This window comes from Oncorhynchus mykiss, chromosome 22, assembly GCF_057628025.1.
Source record: "Oncorhynchus mykiss isolate SJ-2025 chromosome 22, ASM5762802v1, whole genome shotgun sequence".
Taxonomy (NCBI): domain Eukaryota; kingdom Metazoa; phylum Chordata; class Actinopteri; order Salmoniformes; family Salmonidae; genus Oncorhynchus; species Oncorhynchus mykiss.
Genome location: NC_143043.1, coordinates 29,528,575 through 29,552,639, shown reverse-complemented (window position 1 = coordinate 29,552,639; position 24,065 = coordinate 29,528,575). Strand labels below are relative to the sequence as shown.

At 42.9% G+C, this 24,065-nt stretch overlaps 1 protein-coding gene across 1 annotated transcript in view; it reads right to left on the bottom strand.

Moving 5' to 3' along the window:
- The window catches only part of LOC110501999 (uncharacterized), a 60,373-nt gene that overhangs the window by 23,197 nt on the left and 13,111 nt on the right, over nt 1-24,065 (bottom strand). The window contains exons 2-7 of the mRNA XM_021579873.3: nt 3,888-3,947; nt 1,007-1,096; nt 756-800; nt 518-562; nt 333-395; nt 130-183 (exon numbers count right to left, since the gene is read on the bottom strand). Of these exons, the coding sequence (XP_021435548.2) occupies nt 130-183; nt 333-395; nt 518-562; nt 756-800; nt 1,007-1,096; nt 3,888-3,947 (357 nt within the window). The remainder of the gene's footprint in view (nt 1-129; nt 184-332; nt 396-517; nt 563-755; nt 801-1,006; nt 1,097-3,887; nt 3,948-24,065) is intronic.

Below are 24,065 nucleotides of genomic sequence, written 5' to 3'. Positions count from 1 at the left end.
CTAGTGCCTTTTGTTTCGTTAATTGATTTAGGTCTAGTATGAAATACTGGTCTAAGGTGAAGTCTGTGGCAGCGTTGAAGTAAACACTGTGTGACCATGTTGGTAATGTTGATGGGGCAGAGCGCTTACAGGAGGACCCTGTAGACCAGGGAACCCAGGCTGTCCATCTGTCCCTCGATCTCCCTGGAACACAGACAAGAGACATCAGTTCACACTGAAGACAGGGTTGAGACAGCATGGTTAGGTAGAAGTGCATAAATAACAGGAATTATTAAGTCAGTTTCTACACAGGTGTGTAACAGCAGAGAGTTGATACCAAACAAATGACTCACCTTTGTTCCGTTGCACCCTGGGATACCTGACGATCCAGGGGGGCCGTCTTGTCCGGGGATACCCTGTGGGGGAGAGGCAGTACACACAAGGACAGGTAAGACATTTGTGAGGTAGGACACATGGCCTAAACAGTCAAAACTACTTGCATGTGAAGTTATGGTTTACAGGAATTAACAGAACGTACCGGTAGCCCTGGATTTCCTGGGAAGCCTGACAAACCATTAGATCCCTGCAAGACATCACAACACAGTCTTTATATTTGAGCCATTGCATTCCAATAAGAAGGCAGAATCACATAAATCCAGTAATATGAAGTTATAAGCTGTTCAAGGTAGTCCAGACAAAAGCCAATATGCTGTAAGAAAGTAAAAACTGGTTTCTAGACTAGGAGAGGTCTGCTCTGATAGCGTTATTGTACTTACACGTGTTCCTTTCATTCCAGGAGTTCCAGACTCGCCATATTCTCCCTGGGAAGAGACAAGTGACATGGATGTGACATTAAGACAACATGGAAGTGACATAACACATTTTTTTTGTAAATAAAATGATGAATGCGTATGTGTTATACATGCATGTAATATAAGCATAGTAAATCACATTATACTGTCCCAAGTAAGGTCTCCTGGTGGGTTGGGGAAACTCTGAAGGGATGTGGTCTGGAGCTGACACTCACCTTAGGGCCCATCGGCCCGGCGGGCCCCTCGTTGCCCTGCATGCCCGGGAACCCCATGTTGCCTTGGAGACCAGGAAACCCCCGCTCACCCTACAGAACACACAAAGCAGGTTGAACAGATTCGAATTAAGTTAACCGAATAGATGCTGATCTATGTTTTTCAGAATCATGGTTGAGTTTAGGGTTTAAGTAAGGTAAGCTGATCCTAGATCTGTGCCTACAGGCAAGTGGGGTTAAACAAATTATGATTAGAAAAATATATGAAGGGGATTGATGAGACAGCAGCAGCTTGTCAGTAGTGATGGCTTCATGTGTTCCTTCTATCTGCCACTAGATGAAGCTACTGTTCTTTCACGGGGCCATGTAGTCTGCCCTCACCCATTGAACACTGAACAAAAATATAAACGCAACATGTAAAGCGTTGGTCCCATGTTTCATGAGCTGAAATAAAAGATCCCTGAAATTATCCATACACACCAAAAGCTTTTATCATCACACAACGCCACAGATATCTCAAGTTTTGATGGCGCGTGCAATTGGAATGCTGACTGCGGGAATGTCCACCAGAGCTGTTGCTAGATAAATTAAATTTTAATTTCTCTACTATAAGCCGCTTCCAACGTCCTTTTAGATTATTTAGCAGTACGCCCAACCGGCCTTACAACCGCAGACCATGGGTGTATGGCATTATGCGGGCGAGCAGTTTGCTGATGTCAACGCTGTGAACACAGTGCACCATGGTGGCAGTAGGGTTTATGGTATGGACAGGCGTAAGCTACGGACACCAAACACAATGGCATTTTATCAACGGCAATTTGAATGCAATACCGTGACGAGATCCTGAGTCCCATTGTCGTGCCATTCGTCCTCTGCCATCACCTAGTGTTTCAGCATGGCCCCATGTTGCAAGGATATGTACACAATTCCTGGAAGCTGAAAATGTCACAGTTCTGCCATGGCCTGTATAGTAACCAGATTTGCCACCGATTGAGCATGTTAAGGATGCTCTGGATCGACGTGTATGACAGTGTGTTCCAGTTCCCGCCAATAACCAATAACCAGCAACTTCGCACAGCCATTGAAGAGGAGTGGGACAACATTACACAGGCTACAATCAACAGCCTGATCAACTCTATGTGAAGGAGATGTGCCGTGCTGCATGAGGCAAATGTTAGTCACACGAGGTAGTGACTGGTTTTCGGATCCACGCCCATACCTATTTTTTAAGGTATCTGTGACATATATGTATTCCCAGTCATATGAAATCCATAGATTAGGGCCTCATGAATTGATTTTAATTGACTTATTTCCTTATATGAATTGTAACAGTATAATCTTTTAAATTGTTGCATATATATTTTTGTTAAAAGTACATTTTCTGCTGCCAAGAGTGAGAGAGAGGGATCTAGAGGAGGTGGGTGAGGAGTGGAAAAGCAGTGTTTTTTGGAGCCCTTTTTTCTGTGGGTGTTTCTGACTGTCTTACTCTCTTGACCTCCTGCCTTTCTATTTTCTCTCCCATATCCCTCCATTTCTAAAGCTCACACGGGGTTTGAAGTTGAACATTAAATTCTGGGCCATGAGAACCAGGACACGGGCCAGTCGCCAAGGGAAGAGAACTCCGATCGTGGGCGGCAGGAAGTCACATCATCACAGCGAAACTATGCAGGGAGAATTAAAACAGCGGTTGGTTTGCCAGGCTTCAACACCTTTCAAAAGACAGACAGACATGAGGTATGACTTCACCAGGCTCAGTCTGTCAGACAGTCAGTAAAGGCCTGGGTCCAGAGAACACACAGCTCCTCTGTGGTATGTCTGTGTGGCTACTGTTTCTAAAACAGTGAGTCATCTTGAGAGCTTAAGGCTACACATGCAGAGTAGATAAGACACTGTTGCTAGGCTCTAATGTGAGTCAATACATGCAGTAACAGCTACATAATAGTTTTTTTTTGAATCCCTGAGAGGGTGGAGATGGAACTGAGTGTGTCATTGTTACTTTGAGATAAGACAGGCAGTGTGCAGACTTTGTCTTCAAGTGTCTTAGAAACTTCTAACCACAATTTTAAACCACTGATTGCTGGATGTACTGTAACAGTGTGATACTCTTTCAAAAGCGAGTGGGAGATTGTTCGGTCCGGTGGGAATGCGGCCTCAGCCCAGCTGTATGTCTGGACATGCTCTAATTCCGCCTGATTCCTGCTCCGTGTCTGTCTTCCGTTTCGCCGTTTTCCACCAAGGACTAGACTGACCTGCCTCGACTCAGACTATACCTAGCATAGTAAATGTACAGCTGTGACACACAAATGAGTATAATATGTTAAGTTGGGTATGGTTACATAAGGCAGGAGGTTGCTTACGCCAAAAACTAAAGGAATTAAGTAGGTCGGGAGGATGGTGGCCTATGACATGGGGAGAACGCAAACATCTAGGAACCCAAAAAGTAGCATGTTCAATTTTTCTGCATTTTAACTTTAACTACTTACTACTTTTTAGCTACTTTGCAACTACTTAGCATGTTAGCTAACCCTTCCTCTAACCCTAACCCGTAACTACTAGCCTCGCTGAGGTTTGAGGTTAGCCACCTAACTGAGGTTAGCCACCTAACTCCACCTAACTGAGGTTAGCCACCTAACTGAGGTTAGCCACCTAGCTAAGTGTAATTCGTAACATATCATACGAAATGAATGATGGACATCCAAAAATGTATACATACTGTACCATAAGAAACGTCCCTTTCGCCACTTTGTGCCTAACAGGGATTGTGGAATCTGTAGTTTGTAGGTGGGAATCTCAGGATGAGTGAGTTAGTGAAAGAGATATGGTGTGAAGAAAACAAGAGCGTGAGAGAGCAATGTGACAATGGAGTGATGGACAGAATGCTTACCTTTTCTCCTTTTACTCCACTGCAGTCACATTTTCCTCCGCACGATGACCCAGAACACCCCTACAGAGAGAGAGAAATTAGCAATCAATCTACTTTACAGTAAACGGCATTAGTGATCAATAGACTGAGACTGAGACCATTTTACACCACTAGAGGGCAACATAATCCTCCCCATCTGATCACCCCTAGTTTTCCAACGCTCTCTGCATTATTTTACAGCATTTAGCTATCCTGCCAGTGGGAACACTGACACTAACATAAACACACACACAACATAAACCAAAATCATTCATTTGATCAGATCAAATGATAAGAAAGGCAATAGTGGTGGTAACTGTTGTCATTTGCTTTGCAGCTTTGGGGCAGCTCTCCTACAGCAACCCTACCAGGCAGTTACCCACATGACAGTTTACCAGCTGGCCTCACTACTCTCTCAGCCCTCTCTCCCTCTTACTCTCGCCATGGACTAGAGCCTGAGAACTGGCCTGTACCCCATCTCTGCTCTCTTCCCTCCATTATCCACCTGTTCTTTCACTCACGTTTGAGGCGTGCTGCCAGAGCCCTGTCAGGCAGAGCAGGCTGGAGTATATCTGAGACTGGGCTAACACTGAGGACAGGGCTAAGGAGCACACCGCCATGTGAGTGACACTCCCAAGAAGCACACACACATATACATGTGTGACTAACCCTAAGTAACCCCTACAGAGCACAGTCGTAGAACCCCAAACATACAGTACACACATACAAGGGGCTCCAGAGTGGCACAGTGGTCTAAGGCACTACATCTCAGTGCAAGATGCATCACTACAGTCCCTGGTTTGAATCCAGGCTGTGTCACATCCGGCCGTGATTGGGAGTCCCATAGGGCGGCGCACAATTGGCCCAGCGTCGTCCGGGTTTGGCCGGGGTAGGCTGTCATTGTAAATAAAAATTTCTCCATCATCTACCCTCACTTCCTTTCACAATTCCCCGTTCACTCCCCACTCTCTCTCACACACACACACCCTGCCTCCACTCCAACTCAAGTCCAGGCTAAGTGGATCAATGTGTACTTGCTGCTGCTGATCTGAGAACCCTGGTAAACATGGGTATCAGTCACCCTCTAAAACTCAAACCAGATTGGATCTCCATCCTGCTATCTTCATCGTCACTTCAGGCCCCACCTGCATTCACTGTACATGTTGACTTGCTGCAGGCCACACCTCTCTTCTTCATACAATCTCTCTTTCGCCACTTCTTTCTTGCTCTTTCTCTTTTCCTCACTCTGTAACAGTGTTGCTTCCGTCCCTCTCCTTGCTCACACCTGGATTTGAACCACGGACCCTCTGAACACATCGACAACAGTCACCCACAAAGAATTGTCACCTATCGCTCCACAAAAGCCGCAGCCCGTGCAAAGCAATGGAAACTCAGAGCGAGTGACGTCACCGATTAAAACGTAACTAGCTTGCACCGCTAACTAGCTAGCCATTTTACACCAGTTACCTAACTTTCCTATTGTTTTTATAGAGATTTGACTAGATGTCCTTCGAATGTGCTGGAGGAATAGTCAATTAACATGGTAGAGTGAGTGCCTGCCTTGCGAGAGCAAGATTACCGACTGTATGAACCATCTACGTACTTGTTACTTGTTATGGTAAAATCTTCTAGCTCACACCAGTATGGCTTCAGATGTACATGACCTTTTACTGGTCATTATTTTGACAAATCCCCATGATTGTTAGATACTGTAAGCCAAGAAGAGTTGAAACTGACATTTGTGACAGTGATTTCAGTGATCAATGTCCATGTGTTGTTCTCTCTGTTTCCCTCCGCCTCCAATGCTCTCTCTTTTCTGTTCTCTCTCTATCTCCTTCCCTCCATCCTCCTGTTAGATAAAACCTCTTTCTCTGATCAAACATTCCAGCAGGCTCTTTGCATGACTGAGATACCCCCAACCCTCTAACCCAGAACACACTGACACGCATGATGTGGTAATGTTTCCACACGTGTGTGTGTCATCTCCTGTCTATGTTCTCACTCTGCCATTCTGCGATGTCTATCACACACTCTCTAACCACAACATGCTGATGTAACAGGATATCAAAGCAAGAGTAGACTATTTTTAGATGTCCCTTTTTGCTTTCTTTCTCAGTCTGTTTTGCATCTCACTAAACCAAAACACCAGATTGGCGAGATAGCAGGCAGACTGAACTGACATCCATACAAAAACAGATTTGTAGTTAATGACCTGTGCTGCTAGAGAGAGAGAGAGAGAGACTGTCCACAGGGCACAGACGTCAATTCAACATCTATGCCATGTTGGTTCAACCAGTGGGTGGGGTGGTTGAGTATCTGGTCCTATGTGAAAAAGGGATCGTAAAAGGGCGTTATCACCTGGTTTCCCAAGTCTATAGGGCTATGGGGACTATCAGTAATAACAGAGAGCAGTAAAATGTATAAAACATCTCTCTGTGCATGTGTGAGTATGTATGTGTGAGGGTTTCTCTCCACTAGTTCACATACTGGACCAATAGGCCATGACAGCAGAATTAAATCAGTGTGAAAATGATGAGAACAGAGAGGATGAGGAATGAAATGATTGTGAAAGTACAGGGTAGGAGGTGAGGATGATGTATGAGTCTTGACTTGGCTGTAGTGAAGCCATTTTCCCAGAACGGTTGCATACTCAAACACTAAACAGATTCCAAAACAGATTTCAGATTCCAAACAGACTTCAAAAGAAAATAACCTACAGTGGTGGGGAGAGATTCCTGGGTGTTGAGTGGAAGGTATTGAGTTTCTGAGTAACCAGTACACAATGGTCATGGCCAAAATCTGGCTTTCCTACTACTTACTTAAACTGCATACTGTGTACTAATCATACTCCATACTTTTTTAGAACATATTGTTTAGTAAAAGCAAATGTAGTAAGCTACAATTAACAGCATACGAGACTACTGAGAATGCCTCATCTAATGCGGAATTGCGTTGATTCCCATCATTCGTTCATTTTGGTACAGTGCGACACACCTGGGTCTCGGAATACGATTCTATTACTCAATAGTGTGTACAGAATTCTATTAGGTGAAAAGCCTAAATGAGTGTGACATCCTAGCATGTAAAGCATACTACATTTTCTAAATTTCACATACTATATACCCAAAATGCCTACTATTTAGAACCAAGTAGGGGTATTCAGACGCTGCCAATGGCCTGGGTCTGGTGTAGGTACAATAACCACCTCAACATAAACCTCACAAGTCAGTGTAAGCGTGGTTGTGTATCATTTGTATGCTTGTGTGTCTGCCTGTCAAATCTGTCCAAAATGATTTGTATTGTGTATATTTTTGCCAGAAGACCTGCAGGTGCTTATGTGCAATTTTGCATGTGCGTGTGTTTGCTTGTCAGTGTATGTATGCGTGTGTAATTGTGGGCGTGAGTGTTTAATCCATGGCCATGCTGCACAGGGCCCATGGGCTCCATTATTTGTTTAGAAACCGACAGATAGCATCTCAGAGTGCCAGCAGATGAGTGAAGGGAAAGAGAAGGAGAGGAAAGAGTAAAAAAAAGGGAGAAAGGAGGAGAGAGACCAATTACCAGAGCTCAGAGTGCGAGAGCGAAGGTCAGTTCAGAAGGAAGGGACTGTGATAGGACCAGAGGTAGAAATATCTACAAGCTTTGTGTGTATGCAAGTGGGGGGATTCGACCATTTGGCCATAAATCTCACAGTAGGCTCAATCCCAAGAGCTCAGCCAGTTCAACACTTTCCTACTAGTTTGTCTGAAGTCATCATTGGTTTGTCTAATGTCACTACTCAGAAAGTAAAGCTCTTCTTAGAAACTCCCTATACTGAGGAGAGAGGTAATGTTTAGACTCTAGATTAGAGGACTGAGGCCGGGGGAAGAGTGGATTGATACTAGGGGGTCTGACAGCCATATAAACAGTCATTATATGAAAGAGGATGAGAGTACGAGAGAGTTACGTAACTGTATATGTCCATAATCACCTTGGCAGAGATAAGCATACAGACCTGCGGATGGATGTTCACATAGAGCCTGATCATCACTTCTCAGTGACCACGCCTGATTGACTGGCCGACTGACCATATGCCTCAAATCAAGACAACCCTAAAATAGCTCTAAACATGCTGGAAGACTGATTTTCTGAAGGACTCTCCAACTCAATTACTGTAGAGGCCTAGCTAGAGAGACATACACAGAGAAAGAGAGAGAGAGAGAGAGAGAGCATGTTTTCCCTCCCCTAGCAGCAAGACTTTCCCTGAAATCCTAAGGCTAAGACAAACAGGGTTCTTCTCACTGTGAAATTCTGAGGGTATTTCTGTACAAATATGCCCTTTACTGTAACATGCCATCTACACTCTGTTCTCCTTCTCCCTGTTACAGACAAGCAGTGGAACAAGCTGTGATCAGACACAGATCTGGTCAAAACATCTACACTAGGAAAAGAGTCCAATCGCAAGGGTTTGTTTCCATGGTGATTTTGCTATGAAAAAGCAGCATGACTTTTTCCTCCCTGTGTGGGAAAGACCATTTTGGCTGGTATCACTTTTAATAGCTCACAAGGTTGCTGCCATGTCCTATGATGGTGAGCTGAGAGTTAGGAAAGCAGTACTGTTGTTCACCAGATGGGGGCAGAAACATGACTTGGCTTGAAGCCTTTGAAACTGCGGTGCGCTCACCTTTGATACTGTAGGTTAACCTACTGGCACTTTCCTGAATGGTCTGTATAGTGTTTATGAGCGTGTCTAAATAAGTGTGTACTGTAAATAGGTGTGTCAGACGCGTCATCAACACATGCATATCTAACCTATAGGTCAGGTATGTCTAATGTCCTGAAGCAACCTTTGGAGCTTACAGCCACATTTCTGTAGTATAGCACAACATTGCCTTCATAGCTGCCCACCACTGATTGATGCACCCCACAAACCCCCAGTCTATCCCAAAAACCCTCAGCGGCTGACTTCAACCCATGCATGGCATGTGGGAGAATCAGTCCCTCATTCCAAGACCTCTCTCCCTAAAATGTTGCTGCAATAGCCTGAAGTGCATGTGCATTAGAGGTCGACCGATTAAATAGGGCCGATTTTAAGTTTTCATAACAATCGGAAATCGGTATATATATATATATTTGCACCTTTATTTAACTAGGCAAGTCAGTTAAGAACACATTCTTATTTTCAATGACGGCCTAGGAACGGTGGGTTAACTGCCTCATTCAGGGGCAGAACGTCACCTTGTCAGCTCGGGGGATCCAATCTTGCAACCTTACAGTTAACTAGTGCTTGTGCACTCCACAAGGAGACTGTTACGCGGATGCAGTAAGCCAAGGTAAGTTGCTAGCTAGCATTAAACTTATCGTATAAAAAAAAATCAATCATAATCACTAGTTAACTACACATGGTTGATGATATTACTAGATATTATTTAGCGTGTCCTGCGTAGCATATAATCTGACTGAGCATACAAGTATCTAAGTATGTGACTGAGTGGTGGGTAGGCAGAAGCAGGCATGTAAACATTCATTCAAACAGCACTTTCGTGCGTTGTGCATCAAGCATTGCGCTGTTTATAACTTCAAGCCTATCAACTCCCGAGATGAGGCTGGTGTAACCGAAGTGAAAAGGCTAGCTAGTTAGCACCGCAAATAGCGTTTCAAACGCTACTTGCTCTACATGGGTAACGCTGCTTCGAGGGTGGCTGTTGTTGTTGTGTTCCTGGTTCGAGCCCAGGGAGGAGAGGGACGGAAGCTATACTGTTACACTGGCAATACTAAAGTGCCTATAAGAACATCCAATAGTCAAAGGTTAATGAAATACAAATGGTATTGAGGGAAATAGTCCTATAATTCCTATAATAACTACAACCTAAAACGTCTTACCTGGGAATATTGAAGACTCATGTTAAAGGAACCACCAGCTTTCATATGTTCTCATGTTCTGAGCAAGGAACTTAACCGTTAGCTTTCTTACATGGCACATATCGCACATTTACTTCTCCAACACTTTGTTTTTGCATTATTTAAACCAAATTGAACATGTTTCATTATTTATTTGAGGCTAAATTTATTTTATTGATGTATTATATTAAGTTAAAATAAGGGTTCATTCAGTATTGTTGTAATTGTCATTATTACAAATAAATAAATAAAAATTGGCCGATTTATAATCGGCAATGGCTTTTTTGGTCCTCCAATAATCGGTATCTGCGTTGAAAAATCATAATCGGTCGACCTCTAATGTGCACACACAACACACACACACACACAGTGATTGTGAACCTGCAGTATAGACAATCAGACCACTGCTTAGCTTTTTATTGAATGAGATACAATGGTAGACAGTCATAACAATGTTTTGTGTCTGGCTTGAAGGTATTTCCTCTGTCCTACCACAGAAAGTACATAAGATCTCACTCATTCATAAACATGGCTCTCCTCCTTACCTCCTCAGCTGGAATGAAGAGGAATGGCTATGGGTATTATCTCAACTGCTCATATCAGGAAGTCAGAATGTGGAAGAAGACTGCTTGTTGTTGTTTTCAGAAACTAAAACAAAAGTCTTCCTGCTCCGAGTGTGTGTCTGGTCAGCCTCAGAATGCATACAAGCACTGACATTAGCATTTTCTCCTGAAAGATGGAGGAAAAAGGGGAAAGGAGAGAGACGAGGGCAGAGAAGGGGATGGGGTCTTCCTTACTTCCTTTCCCACAGATACAGATTTCACTGAGGGGAAAACCATGGAGATAACTTAACTCTCCTTTCTCCGGACCCAGGGGTGGTTTGTGTATTCATTGTAGTTTCAACTGCAGTATTATTAGAATTAGCAAAGTAGACAGCTTACACTGTGTTTGAACACACAACCTATGGAGCATCCAATTGGACCATTCGATCATCACAAGATTAGCCTGTTGCGCTAAATACCCTTTAAACAGAGGATAATGAGTTACAGGAAGGTTGTGCAACTATCTGGTTTGTTCCCCCTGTCTCTACTGAGTTGTGAGATGTTATAATGGGCCATAATGACCTCTGATGTAGTCTGGCTCCTTTTCCCACAGCTAGGATGATAACCGTTGCAAAATATTGTATCACTGAAGATACCTCTACCAAATGCCTGGATGCACTTGGGTATATCTGAAATATTCAAAGTGGATTCCTTTTCCACACAGCAAATTCTCCAGTGTTAAATTTAACACTGGGCCAGTGTCTATATGGGTCCACACTTTTGAGTGTTCAATTAACACTGTGCTTAGTGCTGACACTGTTAGACGGTTAGTGTTAGGGAATTAACATGTTCAGTGTTATGCAATAATGCCTTTTTCTTCTTTGTGTGCATTTCCGGCAGACTAGACGCCGTGTTGCGTATTGCTGCCTTTCACAGGTCGGAGTGTGGATAGCACATTTTGGTCACAAAAAAAAGGGGAAAGAAAATTTCACCACCATCTAACCGTGCACCTATACACTATCCCCAAAAACCCACCACCCCATTCCACTACAGGAAGGTTGTGCAACTATCTGGTTTGTTCCCCCTGTCTCAACTATCTGGTTTGTTCCCCCTGTCTCTACTGAGTTGTGAGATGTTATAATGGGCCATAATGACCTCTGATGTAGTCTGGCTCCTTTTCCCACAGCTAGGATGATAACCGTTGCAAAATATTGTATCACTGAAGATACCTCTACCAAATGCCTGGATGCACTTGGGTATATCTGAAATATTCAAAGTGGATTCCTTTTCCACACAGCAAATTCTCCAGTGTTAAATTTAACACTGGGCCAGTGTCTATATGGGTCCACACTTTTGAGTGTTCAATTAACACTGTGCTTAGTGCTGACACTGTTAGACGGTTAGTGTTAGGGAATTAACATGTTCAGTGTTATGCAATAATGCCTTTTTCTTCTTTGTGTGCATTTCCGGCAGACTAGACGCCGTGTTGCGTATTGCTGCCTTTCACAGGTCGGAGTGTGGATAGCACATTTTGGTCACAAAAAAAAGGGGAAAGAAAATTTCACCACCATCTAACCGTGCACCTATACACTATCCCCAAAAACCCACCACCCCATTCCACTACGTTGGCCCTAAACAATCCTACACCAGGCCATCTTATTGTAGATATTCTGCATTAAAATCTCTCATACCCAAATATTTCTCTGCTGCTGCAACTACCACATCTATCTTCTGTGACTTCCGCTCCATCGGCTCAGTGCAGTTGATCAGGCCAACTCACTAGAGGGCTCCCAGTCGAATTCTCACCCTTGGGCTATCCTCTATTCTCTTCACTGCCTCAGCATAGGAAACGTTCTGCCTCTAGAAATCTGTCCCTTTCTCACAGAGTTCACACACAGTGCTATCTCTATCCCAACTGTACACTCCCTCTAACCAAGACTTCCTGCACATTTCTCACATCTGGAATCTCCCTTCTACACACTGCTGCGACATATCCGAATCCTGTAAGAATATAGAGACGGGACACCATAGTGTTAACTTACTAAACAGTTTCCTAAAAATAACACCGGATATCATTCCAGAGCATTATGGGTAGTGTAGTACATCATGCTACATCTCCTCCTTTTAGCTCAGCACTGTTCTGTTCTCATGTGAACTGTTCCTTTTCTGAGGATACTGAACTTAGGTTTCTTTTAAGTTTTTACAAGTCCAGCCTTTCTAGAGCTTTTGAAACCCTGCCTGATCTAGTGAAAGCACTGGGGGATCACCAGTAGGACAGAGGTGAATTCTATTACTCCTGAATACGCCCATGTCAGTCTCTACCAAATAGGATCTCCGTGTTGGGGCTGTTCTCAGAACTGATCCTGGAGTTTGTTCTGTAGTGATCCAAACTTCCTGTCCAGATGTGAGTTCTGGTAGTGATCTTGAGCGGTGGTGATGGTTGTAGTCCTTTGCTTTCTTCCCCCTTCCTTCCTCATCCATTTTGCAGAAAGCCTGCACATCCGGCCACTAGGCATCCAGTTTGGTTGTTGTTTGTGGTAGGCTTGTGCAAAGATGTCTCCCTATTAGCAGTTGTGCTGTAGAGAATACATGCTCCAATGGTGTGGCTCGGTATGCCAACAGTGCTCTGCTATGGTCCATGTCTCTTTTCCAGAGATGTTTTTATGGTCTGTACAGCACGCTCCACCTCTCCACACAGGTGACTAGCAGATTTGGGATAGTAGGAAGATCAAGGAGGCTGTGTGGGTGTGTGTGTGTGCTAGACACAATGCCCACAGAAGGGGTTATTGAGGTTACCAGCTCCAAACATTCTGATTCTAACCCACGCCAACAACGCTTTGTCTCCAATCCAACCACTTTTATTAAAAGTCCAGAAAGAATATCCAGAACATCTCTTTTCACTCTAATATCTTTTTATGGTCATTTTTCCCCATTGCAATTGACGTATGATTGATGAGATCATATACTTGTAAAATTACCACAACCAACCAACACCATTCAACTGTCTACAACTGATTTCAAACCATCAGCTGTGTTGACCACACTGTCTGTAACCACAAACTGTAGACAGCCTGGGAGGAGAGGAGAATATTTCCTTTACCCACTCTGACTGGCTGGGATATGCAGCATGACATTCCTAGCCTTCTCTGGAGTTGGGCGGGAAGAAGAGAAGAGAGCAGGAGGAAAGGGGGAGAGGAGGAGAGAAAACAAGTGCAGCAGGATCTCACTGCCTTACTTGGAAGACGAGGCTACTGGCTGGTACTACTGGTTCAGTAAACAGTGTGTGTCTTGTGCCGTGCCATTTGTGTCATTCTTGTGCGTGCGAGTGCTTGGCTTGGCACAGTGTGCAGAGGCTGGCTTCTCTCTGCCGAAATCAATACACAGAAAACGAGTCACACATCATATGGCTAAGTAGCATTGCAACCAGGATTAAAGACGTACATTAGTTGTTAAATACAGACATAAATCTTACATTTCCTCTGGTTAAACTCAATAAAGACATGGGAAACGTGCACTGGACTGTACAGCTAGCTCCTGTTTCCTTCTGTTTCCCTTAGTGACTTTACATAGAGCAGAAACAGAGTACACACACAGCAGAAAGAAACCCACCATTTAAATGTAAAACATGTCTCTTGGGCTAGGGGGCAGAAGGTATTCATCTACATTGCAGGAATATGTACACAGCAAATTCTCTAGGGTTAAATTAACACTGAAACTGCTGACCCGTATAGACACTGAACAGTGTTCAATTAAAAATAGCAGGGTTGGTTTGCTGAGATATGACTCAGCGGGTCAGAGCAGAAGATTGGTGGCTTAGCTTAGTAGGGGCGGGGCTTTCAGGAAGACATTTTTGGCCACCCATGAGAACTAACGTCATTCCGGTTCATCCATTCTGTTGACTTGTTATCATGTTACGGTCAAACACTGACACCTTCGTAGCTTTAATGAAGCTTACAGAAGTTTATGCAGTCCTGAAAAGCCTATGCAACTCCCAATGTGATGTCCCCAAAGGTATGGCAACCACTTTGTTGCAAATAATAATTGGAAAAATATTACATCAGAATATTTAATGTTATATTGTTAAACTTATATGTTAAACTTAACAAAATCAACAGGAATGACATTTACTCTCACAGGTAGCTCAAAAATAATTATAAAAGCCACACCCCTAATAAGCCGCGCCTACTGGAAATAACCTATGGATGTAACACTCCCCAGTGTCTATACGGGTTCACACTTCCAGTGTTAATTTAACAATCTCAGTGTTGATTTGCTGTGTACTGTTCTTATAACCTGGACCATCACGCACACACCCACACACCAGATGCTTCTGCAGTATGCATTGAAAAACCTTGCCACATGAAAGAAAAATAATGAAGAATCAAAAACACACACACACACATATATAGTCTACTGCCTGTAACTGGTCCTATAATTATAAGCGCTGAGCCACAATGTAAAAAATACAAGTGTAATCATGTCACACACATGACCACAGAAACAGCTTCACATGCACACCTGCCAGTCAAACATGCACCTGCCAGTCACACACACAGCCAGGTTAATGAACGCACCAAGCAGTCACCACTATGTTCACGCATGACCGACTGAGCATGACCACAATATTAACATGTGACTGGGACACAGGTCAAAGAAGACCCGGTAGAACTAAGGCCCTGCGTTTCCCCTGGTCAGGTCACATGGTCAGGATAACTACTGGCCCAATGTGTAAACACCACAACAAAACATGTGTGACTGACAACAAAGCCAAACTACTCATAATGACCTGCTCGTAAAAATGAATGTGGAGATTCCCTGATACAAAACAATCCAATGTCCATTGTTAAAACCCATATGAGAGAGTTGTGGACAGGAAGGATAACATATGGCATTGACATGGAAATTGACTCTTTAACATGTCACTGGACATGGTAGATAAAGTAGGAGCACTCTACTGTAGGAACCATTAGTGTACGAGACAAATATACTGTAGAAACACACACACACACACGCACACACAACTGTCCGAGGCAAGTCCAGGAATTATCACATGCCAAATTCCCCCTCATTCCTTAGAGAAAATGTGACAATTGTTTTAGAGAAATTCTCAGGCCTTCTGACCCGCTCACAGTGTAGCCATCAGTGTGAGTGTGTGAATAAAGAAGCCTCATATGTTTGCCAGATGTCAGGAAACCTGCAGCTAGTATGGACCACTTTAGAACATTTCCCTACATAACAGACTCACGAGAGAGAAAGAATGTGGCTGATGAAAATCCCATATTCCATTAAACAAACCCATTGCAATTCATTGAGAATAATTTGAGGGTGTTATGGTAGTAACTACAGAACACTTGCGGTCACCATCATCAACATGAGTGAATGAAACACACACACACACACACATTTATACTGACTCTCTACACACACACAATCGTATTAATTTACACTGCTACTACTCTGTTTTTCATACATCCTGATGACTAGTCACTTTACCCTTCTACATACAGCGCCTTCGGAAAGTTTTCAGACCCCACAACAACAGCCTTATTCGACCTGTGGTAAACTCTTTTGATTGGACATGATTTGGAAAGGCACACACCTGTCTATATAAGGTCCCACAGTTGACAGTGCACGTCAGAGCAAAAACCAAGCCATGAGTTCGAAGGAATTGTCCGCAGAGCTTCGAGACAGGATTGTGTTGAGGCACAGATCTGGGGAAGGGTACCAAAACATTTCTGCAGCATTGAAGGTCCCCAAGAACACAGCGGCCTCCATCATTCTTAAGAGGAAGAAGTTTGGAACCACCAAGACTCTTCATAGAGCTGGCTGTCCGCCCAACTTACAGTGGTTCTTCCTTTAAAAGTTTGGAGCTTATGGCGCGACCGTTTGTGGTAAATGGTGGCAGATTGTGGTAAATTGCGTCATTCTGGCAACAATGGCTTACACTTAAATAACGAAATCTGCGGCAACCCGCAAGCTGTGCTGCAGTACACCACAACTTTTAAAGGAAGAACCCTGTAGCAATCAGGGGAGAACGGCATTGGTCAGGGAGGGGACCAAGAACCCAATAGTCACTCTGACAGAGCTCTAGAGTTCCTCTGTGGAGATGGGAGAACCTTCCAGAAGGACAACCATCTCTGCCGCACCACCAATCAGGCCTTTACGGTAGAGTGACCAGACGGAAGACACTCCTCAGTAAAAGGCACATGACAGCCGACTTGGAGTTTGTCAAAAGGCACCTAAAGACTCTCAGACCATGAGAAACAAGATCCTCTGGTCTGATGAGACCAAGATTGAACTCTTTGCCCTGAATGCCAAGCGTCACGTCTGGAGGAAACCTGGCACCATCCTTACAGTGAAGCATGGTGGTGGCAGAATCATGCTGTAGGGATGTTTTTCAGCGGCAGGGACTGGGAGTCTAGTCAGGATCGAGGGAAAGATGACCAAAGCAAAGTACAGAGAGAGCCTTGATGAAAACCTGCTTCTGAGCGCTCAGGACTTCAGACTGGGGCAAAGGTTCTCCTTCCAACCGAACAATGACCCTAAGCACACAGCCAAGACAATGCTGGAGTGGCTTCAGAACAAGTCTCTGAATGTCCTTTAGTGGCCCAGCCACACTTGAACACGATCAAACATCTCTGGAGAGACCTGAAAATAATTGTTCAGCAACGCTCCCCAAATACAGGTGTGCCAAGCTTGTAGCGTCATACCCAAGAAGACTTGAAGCTGTAATCTCTGCCAAAGGTGCTTCAACAAAGTATTGAGTAAAGGGTCTGAATACTTATGTAAATGTAATATTTCAGTTGTGTATTAAAAAAAAAAAAATTACCACAACAACAAAAAACTGTCTAAAACCCTGTTTTTGCTTTGTCATTATGGGGTATTGTGTGTAGATTGATGAGGGGGAAAAACTATTTAAACTATTTAATCAATTTTAGAATAAGGCTGTAACCTAACAAAATTTGGAAAAAGTCAAGGGGTCTGCATACTTTCCGAAGGCACTGTTTCTACTTCTATCACTCCAGTATTATCCCTGCACATTGTAAATATGATATTGGAACTGACCCTGTATATACTGCCTTCAGAAAGTATTCATACCCAATTACATTTTCCACATTTTGTTGTGTTACAGACGGAATTTAAAATGGATTAAATTTAGATTTTGTGTCACTGGCCTACACACAATAAACCATAATGTCAAAGTAGAATTATGCTTTACAAATGTATAAAAAAATGAAAAGCTGAAATGTCTTCAGTCAATAAATATTCAACCCCTTTGTTATGGCAAGCCTAAATAAGTTCAGTAGTTAAAATATGTTTGACAAGTCACATAATAAGTTGCATGGACTCACTCTGTGTGCAATAAGAGTGTTTAAAATGATTGTGAATGACTACTTAATCTCTGTACCCCACACATACAATTATCTGTAAGGTCCCTCAGTCGAGCAGTACATTTCTAACACAGATTCAACCACAAAGACCAGGGAGGTTTTCCAATGCCTTGCAAAGAAGGGCACCTATTGGTAGATGGTTTTAAAAAAATACATTGAATATCACTTCGAGCAGGGTGAAGTTATTACACTTTGGATGGTGTATCAATAAACCCAGTCACTACAAAGATACAGGCTTCCTAACTCAGTTGCTGGAGAGGAAGGAAACAGCTCAGGGATTTCACCATGACGCCAATGGGGACTTTATTTTATTATTATTATTTAATCTTGTCTCATCGCTGAAACTCCCCATCAGGCTCACCAATGGGGACTTTAAAACAGAGTTTAATGGCTGTAATTGGAGAAAACTGAGGATGGATCAACAACATTGTAGTTACTCCACAATACCAACCTAAATTACTGTACATAATGAAAAGGAAGGCTGTACAGAATAAAAAATATTCCAAAACATGCATCCTGTTTGCAATAAGGCACTAACGTAGGGCTACACAATAACTATTTAAGAAGCTCTGGTCACACAAATTTCCTAGGTGGCAGATCCGGATGGATAATGTCATTTATCAGTGTAGTAATAAACCCCCACCTCGCAACCCTCGCAACTGTTCACACCTCTCTTGTTGGTGGCGAGGACATTTAGCAGTTTAAAAGCTAATTTCCCGTAATTCTACACATTTTGCATGGGCCAGAGTTTTATTTTGCTGTTTTAAACCTAATTTCACCTACAGGACACCTACACCAACCGATGTCACAGGAAGGCCATAAAGATCATCAAGGACAACAACCACCCGAGCCACTGCCTGTTCAGAGACCCAGCGGGACTCATTTCCTGCTTGAATTATGCAGAAACGGGCAGCGTTTAGGTCATGTAATTGATTCTGTTGGAAAGGGGAGAAATTGTGCTTTACAATGGTATTGACATTACAGTTGATCTGGATGTATTACGTTTTTGGGGCACTAAAATAAGGGCAATTGTACGGACCAAGGCGATGTACAAGTTTACGTGAGTTTAGGTTATAACGTTAGCAATCTAAACTCGAGGGGAGGCCACCGGATTGTGGCTAGCTAACGTTAGCATTGCTAGCTATTCTTGACAAACTTTGCTAGCTAATGACAACATTGCCATCTGTCTAAAGTAAATTTGACCAATATGGTAAAGCTGGCAAAGTTATTTCCTACTAAATATTTGACTACTTTGGCAATGTCATTGTATTTCCAGACTGTGTAATTTAGATGAAATAGTAGCTAGTATTCGTCCAGAATGACTGGGCTTATCACCACTTTAGGGCACCACTATGGCGCTACCGGCAGGGAGCGGCTTGAGAACGTTCATAACAATGGCGACAGCTAATCTTACTGGGGTCCGACACATAACGAAAAAGACATGGTGCGACCGAGTGACAGATGTGCAACCTATGAATAGATGCAGTAATGAGGTCAATGGAACACAGACCGTGTGGATGGAACAGGGATGCCGGATATTCAACAAATCTGATCCAACAAAGTGGATGTTCGTCAAATTTGTCATGATTTATGTATTGTAACAGTCCCACAATGTGGTTACTGAAGTCCAATTTGGATATATTTGGCAGTTTTCTTTGCATAACATTTAGAAGTTGTAAATGTAGGCTAATTTTGCTGGGGGGGGGGGGGGGGGCAATGAGGAGATTGGGATGGCTCCTTGATTTTTGAGAGCTATGGCTACAAAGATGTATTGATCGTAGAAGTGTTATTTTGACAATCCTAGCACTGCATTCATGGAAAATAACCTTGGCTTTGGCATGCATTCAACCCTTTGCCTTTCTGACTCCTAGCTATACTAGTTGGCTAATAACATTACTGGGATGGCACCTTGATTCTCGAGAGCTATCGCTATGAACATTTTGTGTATGGAATTTAGACGTGTTATACTCGCCTCTTCTGCATGAAAATCCTTATTGGTTATACATAGAAGATCGTGTAATGAACATTACAATACAATCCTAATAAGTGTTGTGTACTGTAGGATTCCAGTTTTGAAGAGCTGCAGACTGTCCAAAATGTAAATAGTGAAACATTAAAAAAGTTATCCTTAATATACTATAGCTTTTTGAACTCACATCCTTCGGATTTGAGGTGCACTGATCTTTGTTGTAGCATTCACCTACACATTCATTACAAATGGCACTCTTCTGCGCTGTTGTTTTAGTTATAAGTTAATCTGACTACTCTCATCATTGACTTAAATTGACTTATTTCAGCAATTTGTGGCTATCGGGGCGGCAGCCTAGTGGTTAGAGCGTTGGACTAGTAACCAAAAGGTTGCAAGATCGAATCCCAGAGCTGACAAGGTAAAAATATGTCATTCTGTCCCTGAACAAGGCAGTTAACCCACTGTTCCTAGGCTGTCATTTCCTAGTTGAATAAAGGTTAAACATTTTTTTTTTTAAGTTATCTGTATAGTTGTCTAATGTTGGTGGGGCATATTATCTTGTTTCAATGTTAGTCCTGAATCAATGTGATATAGTTTTTCTTGTGAATTCTTAACAAGCTGAGATTTACTTTGAAGTCCAACGTGCAGAAATGCAGGTGAAATAATATAAATAGACATACACAATGTAGTCATGTGTGTCAAATATTTAAGTTGAAAACACTATGTTAAAAGCACTGTCTGTGTGTGTATCACAGCGACTAATTTTTGTTTTCACATGTAAAATGTCACATGAAGAGTTCCAAAAACACATTTTCCATAAAGGTCCCCACATGCATCTTTCCCCCACACGTTTCCATGACATTTCCATTGTTTTGGTCGAGTTCCATTTACTTTTTTACTGCATCTATAGAATGTATTATTTGTAATGTCAGTTGAGTTGAATCAACAGAAAGCACATATTCACAACAAATATAGTGTATATATCTTTTTTTTCTTCTACTCAGTTATTACGGTGACTGCGGTCATTTGGCTGGCCAATAACCGTCATCCAAAATTCCATGACCGTCACAGCCCTATACGTGTAAGTGTTTGTGCGCGCTTGTCCGTGTTAGTATGTGCGTGATGGATGCTGTATAGAGGTCTGTTTGTGTGCCTACGCATCATTACTTTTGGGCGGTTATTGTTGCACACAATAAAATAATAAACATTCCTTAACAATCCTACAGGAATACAACACAAACTAATACGCACACACATACACAAACACACACCCACACACATTGTTCTCAAATAAATTACTCATAAAACTGATACACACTTCTATATAAAAGTTGCACTGGCCAAATAAAACACACACACACACACACACACTAGCATCTGTGTATGTTTTCAGTGTTGTGAGGCTGTTCTCTGAATAATGGAGAGTTGTGTGACCTATAAAACACCAGTAAATCAGAAGAGGCTGAAGCTGAAGCACCATCATCCCCAGTGAGACTCTCAGCACTTGACCTACAAACTGGCGATTACTCTCCCTACAGTGTGCGATGTGAAGGTGAGATACTGTTGCTTCTGCGCTCTCTTGTAATCGCTGTCTCTCTTTGTCTCTCCCTTTCTCTTGAAATAGAGTCTATGAAGGAGCAAGTGGGTGGCTTAGGAGGAGCAGCAGCATTTCTGGAGTCTGCTCTTTCTCTCTATGAACAAATAGGGTATTGAGAGAGGGAGAGAGCTGTTTTGTTTTATTGAGTGAGCCAACCCTCTTTTTGAGCTACTGCAGGCTTGAGAGAGTCTGAGTACCCCTGCTCTGTCTCTGGCTTGTCTTCCTGTGTGACTGTATACTACTGTAGAATGTAGGATGTGGACTAAAGGAAGGAGAAAGCCCTTCTTTCTTAAGTGGGAAGGGCCCTTATCCTTGGCTTTTAAGCTGGCAAAGAGGAGAAGGGTCTGCATCACTCTCCTTTTAGAAAGCTCTGGAATCTGGAAAAGGGAGCACATGAGGAGTGTGTGGGTGTGTGTCAGTGACCTTTGTGACTTGGGAGAGACCCCCTACCAAACAAGCACTCACATGAATTAATCTATTACTTTACCTTTCTCTTACACAATCTGTATCTCATGTTCTCTCTCACTCACTCAGTCTCTTTCAGCAAAACATTTTAAAAATAATGTGTGTTTTGATCCCATACAGGAAGTATCCCATCTCCCAAACAAGGAGGAGGAGGCGGGGCCTTCAGGTCAGCGAGTGTGTGACAAGAGGTTACGTCAGACCAACACCCATGTTTACTTTCAATGATCACACCAGAGGTGTATTCATTACGCAGATTCTGTTGCAAAACGTTTAATCTAAACCGTTTACTCGAAATGGAAAACGTTTCGCAACGAAAACAAGAGTTTCTACTTGACATATTCAGGTAGTTCCCTCCGTTTCATTCCATTTTCTCAGTTTGCTTCTGTTTGGTTCTTATAACGGTAAATGGTTTCAATTGCAAGACATAATAAATACACCACAGAATAAAGGATTTGGCAACAGTCCTCTGGTATTAGCTACTCCTGGATTGCAGAAGTTAGCCAATATGTGAGATGTGGAATCAAGAGGGATTTGACAGTAAAAACATGTCATTTTTATGGGAGTTATGGCTTCAACAGACCCTGTTTTGGATTGTCCAAGAAGGTAATATGAGAACATCATTAAGACACTTCTGAAATCCTTGTGGTTGACCAGGACTGGCCAAGAAACCACCAGTTTAAATATTTATCCAAGGAACCATCTGGGAGATCTATTGAAATAGAAACAAAGAACTATACTGAAGCCAGAGAGGTACTTAGAGGGAGAAAGAGGAACACACTAATGGGCTGACTCAGTGACTCCATATGGGAGTATACAGGTGTCTGCTAGGCCATTTGGACCGTAGCTACAGGAGCAGTTCCATTGTCCAAAAGTGTGTGTGTGTGTTTGCCCACATACATTGTTCCATTTCCCAACAAAACACCCAAGGGCTTTTTCTGGTCATGTAAGGAAGGTGTTTGTTGCCATGGAAGGAATTACCCTGACGCAATCACCTCTGACATGGGACCAGGTCCACATGGAAACAAAAAGGTCAAAACAAAGCCTCTAAGGAAAGCGAGTGGTAGTGTAAACAGACAGAGGGCGGGAGGGAGAGAGAGGGCGAGAGAGAGAGAGATGCTTCATAACTTCCTCCATTTCCCCATCTCTCCCAGACCCCTCCAGCCACCACTACAGAACAGCACAGCTGATTACCATTAAAACTATTACCATATCAGCCACATCTCTAAGATGCTTACTCAGGGCTGCCAGTTCCCCTGTTTGTCTTTACCTGTAGTCATTACTAGGGCTGTGTATTTTTTTCCATGGCAAAAAAGAAATCACAAATCAGATCAAACTTCTTGGTCCTTAAAAATACCTGCTGTATATTAAATATTGGGTGCTCTAGTCTGGATGAAACATAATGATGTTTGTTTCCAACAAAAAGCTGTTTTCCTAAATAAGTCAAATTAACTTTGTGTTTTGTTTCCTTGCCACGATACTGATACGCAATACTTGTATCGTCTAGTGAAGGGGGGAAAAAAATCAATAGTTCCAGAACAACAACCATCACTGCAGCACTCCACCAATCAGGCCTTTTATGGTAGAGTGGCCAGACAGAAGCCACTCCTCAGTAAAAGGCACATGACAGCCCGCTTGGAGTTTGCCAAAAGGCACCTAATAACTCTCAGACCATGAGAAACAAGATTCTCTGGTCTGATAAAACCAAGAATGAGCTCTATGGCCTGAATGCCAAGCGTCTGGAGGAAACCTGGCACCATCCTTACAGTGAAGCATGGCGGTGGCAGCATCATGCTGTGGGGATGTTTTTCATTGGCAGGGACTGGGAGATTAGTCAAGATCGAGGCAAAGATGAACGGAGCAAGTACAGAGATATCCTTGAGGAAAACTTTCTCCGGAGTGCTCAGGAACTCAGACTTGGCGAAGGTTCACCTTCCAACAGGACAACGACCCTAAGCACACAGCCAAGACAACGCAAGTCTCTGAATGTCCTTGAGTGGCCCAGCCAGAGCCCGGACTTGAACCTGCTCAAACATCTCTGGAGAGACCTGAAAATAGCTGTGCAGTGACGCTTCCCATCCAACTTGACAGAGCTTGAGAGGATCTGCAGAGAAGAATGGAAGATACTCCAGAGCTTTGCCAAGCTTGTAGCGTCATACCCAAGAAGACTCGAGGATGTAACCGTTGCCAATGTGCTTCAACAAAGTACTGAGTAAAGGGTCTGAATACTTATGTAAATGTGATATTTCAGTTTATATATATATATATATATATATTGGCAAAAAAATCTAAAAATCGGATTTTGCTTTGTCATTATGT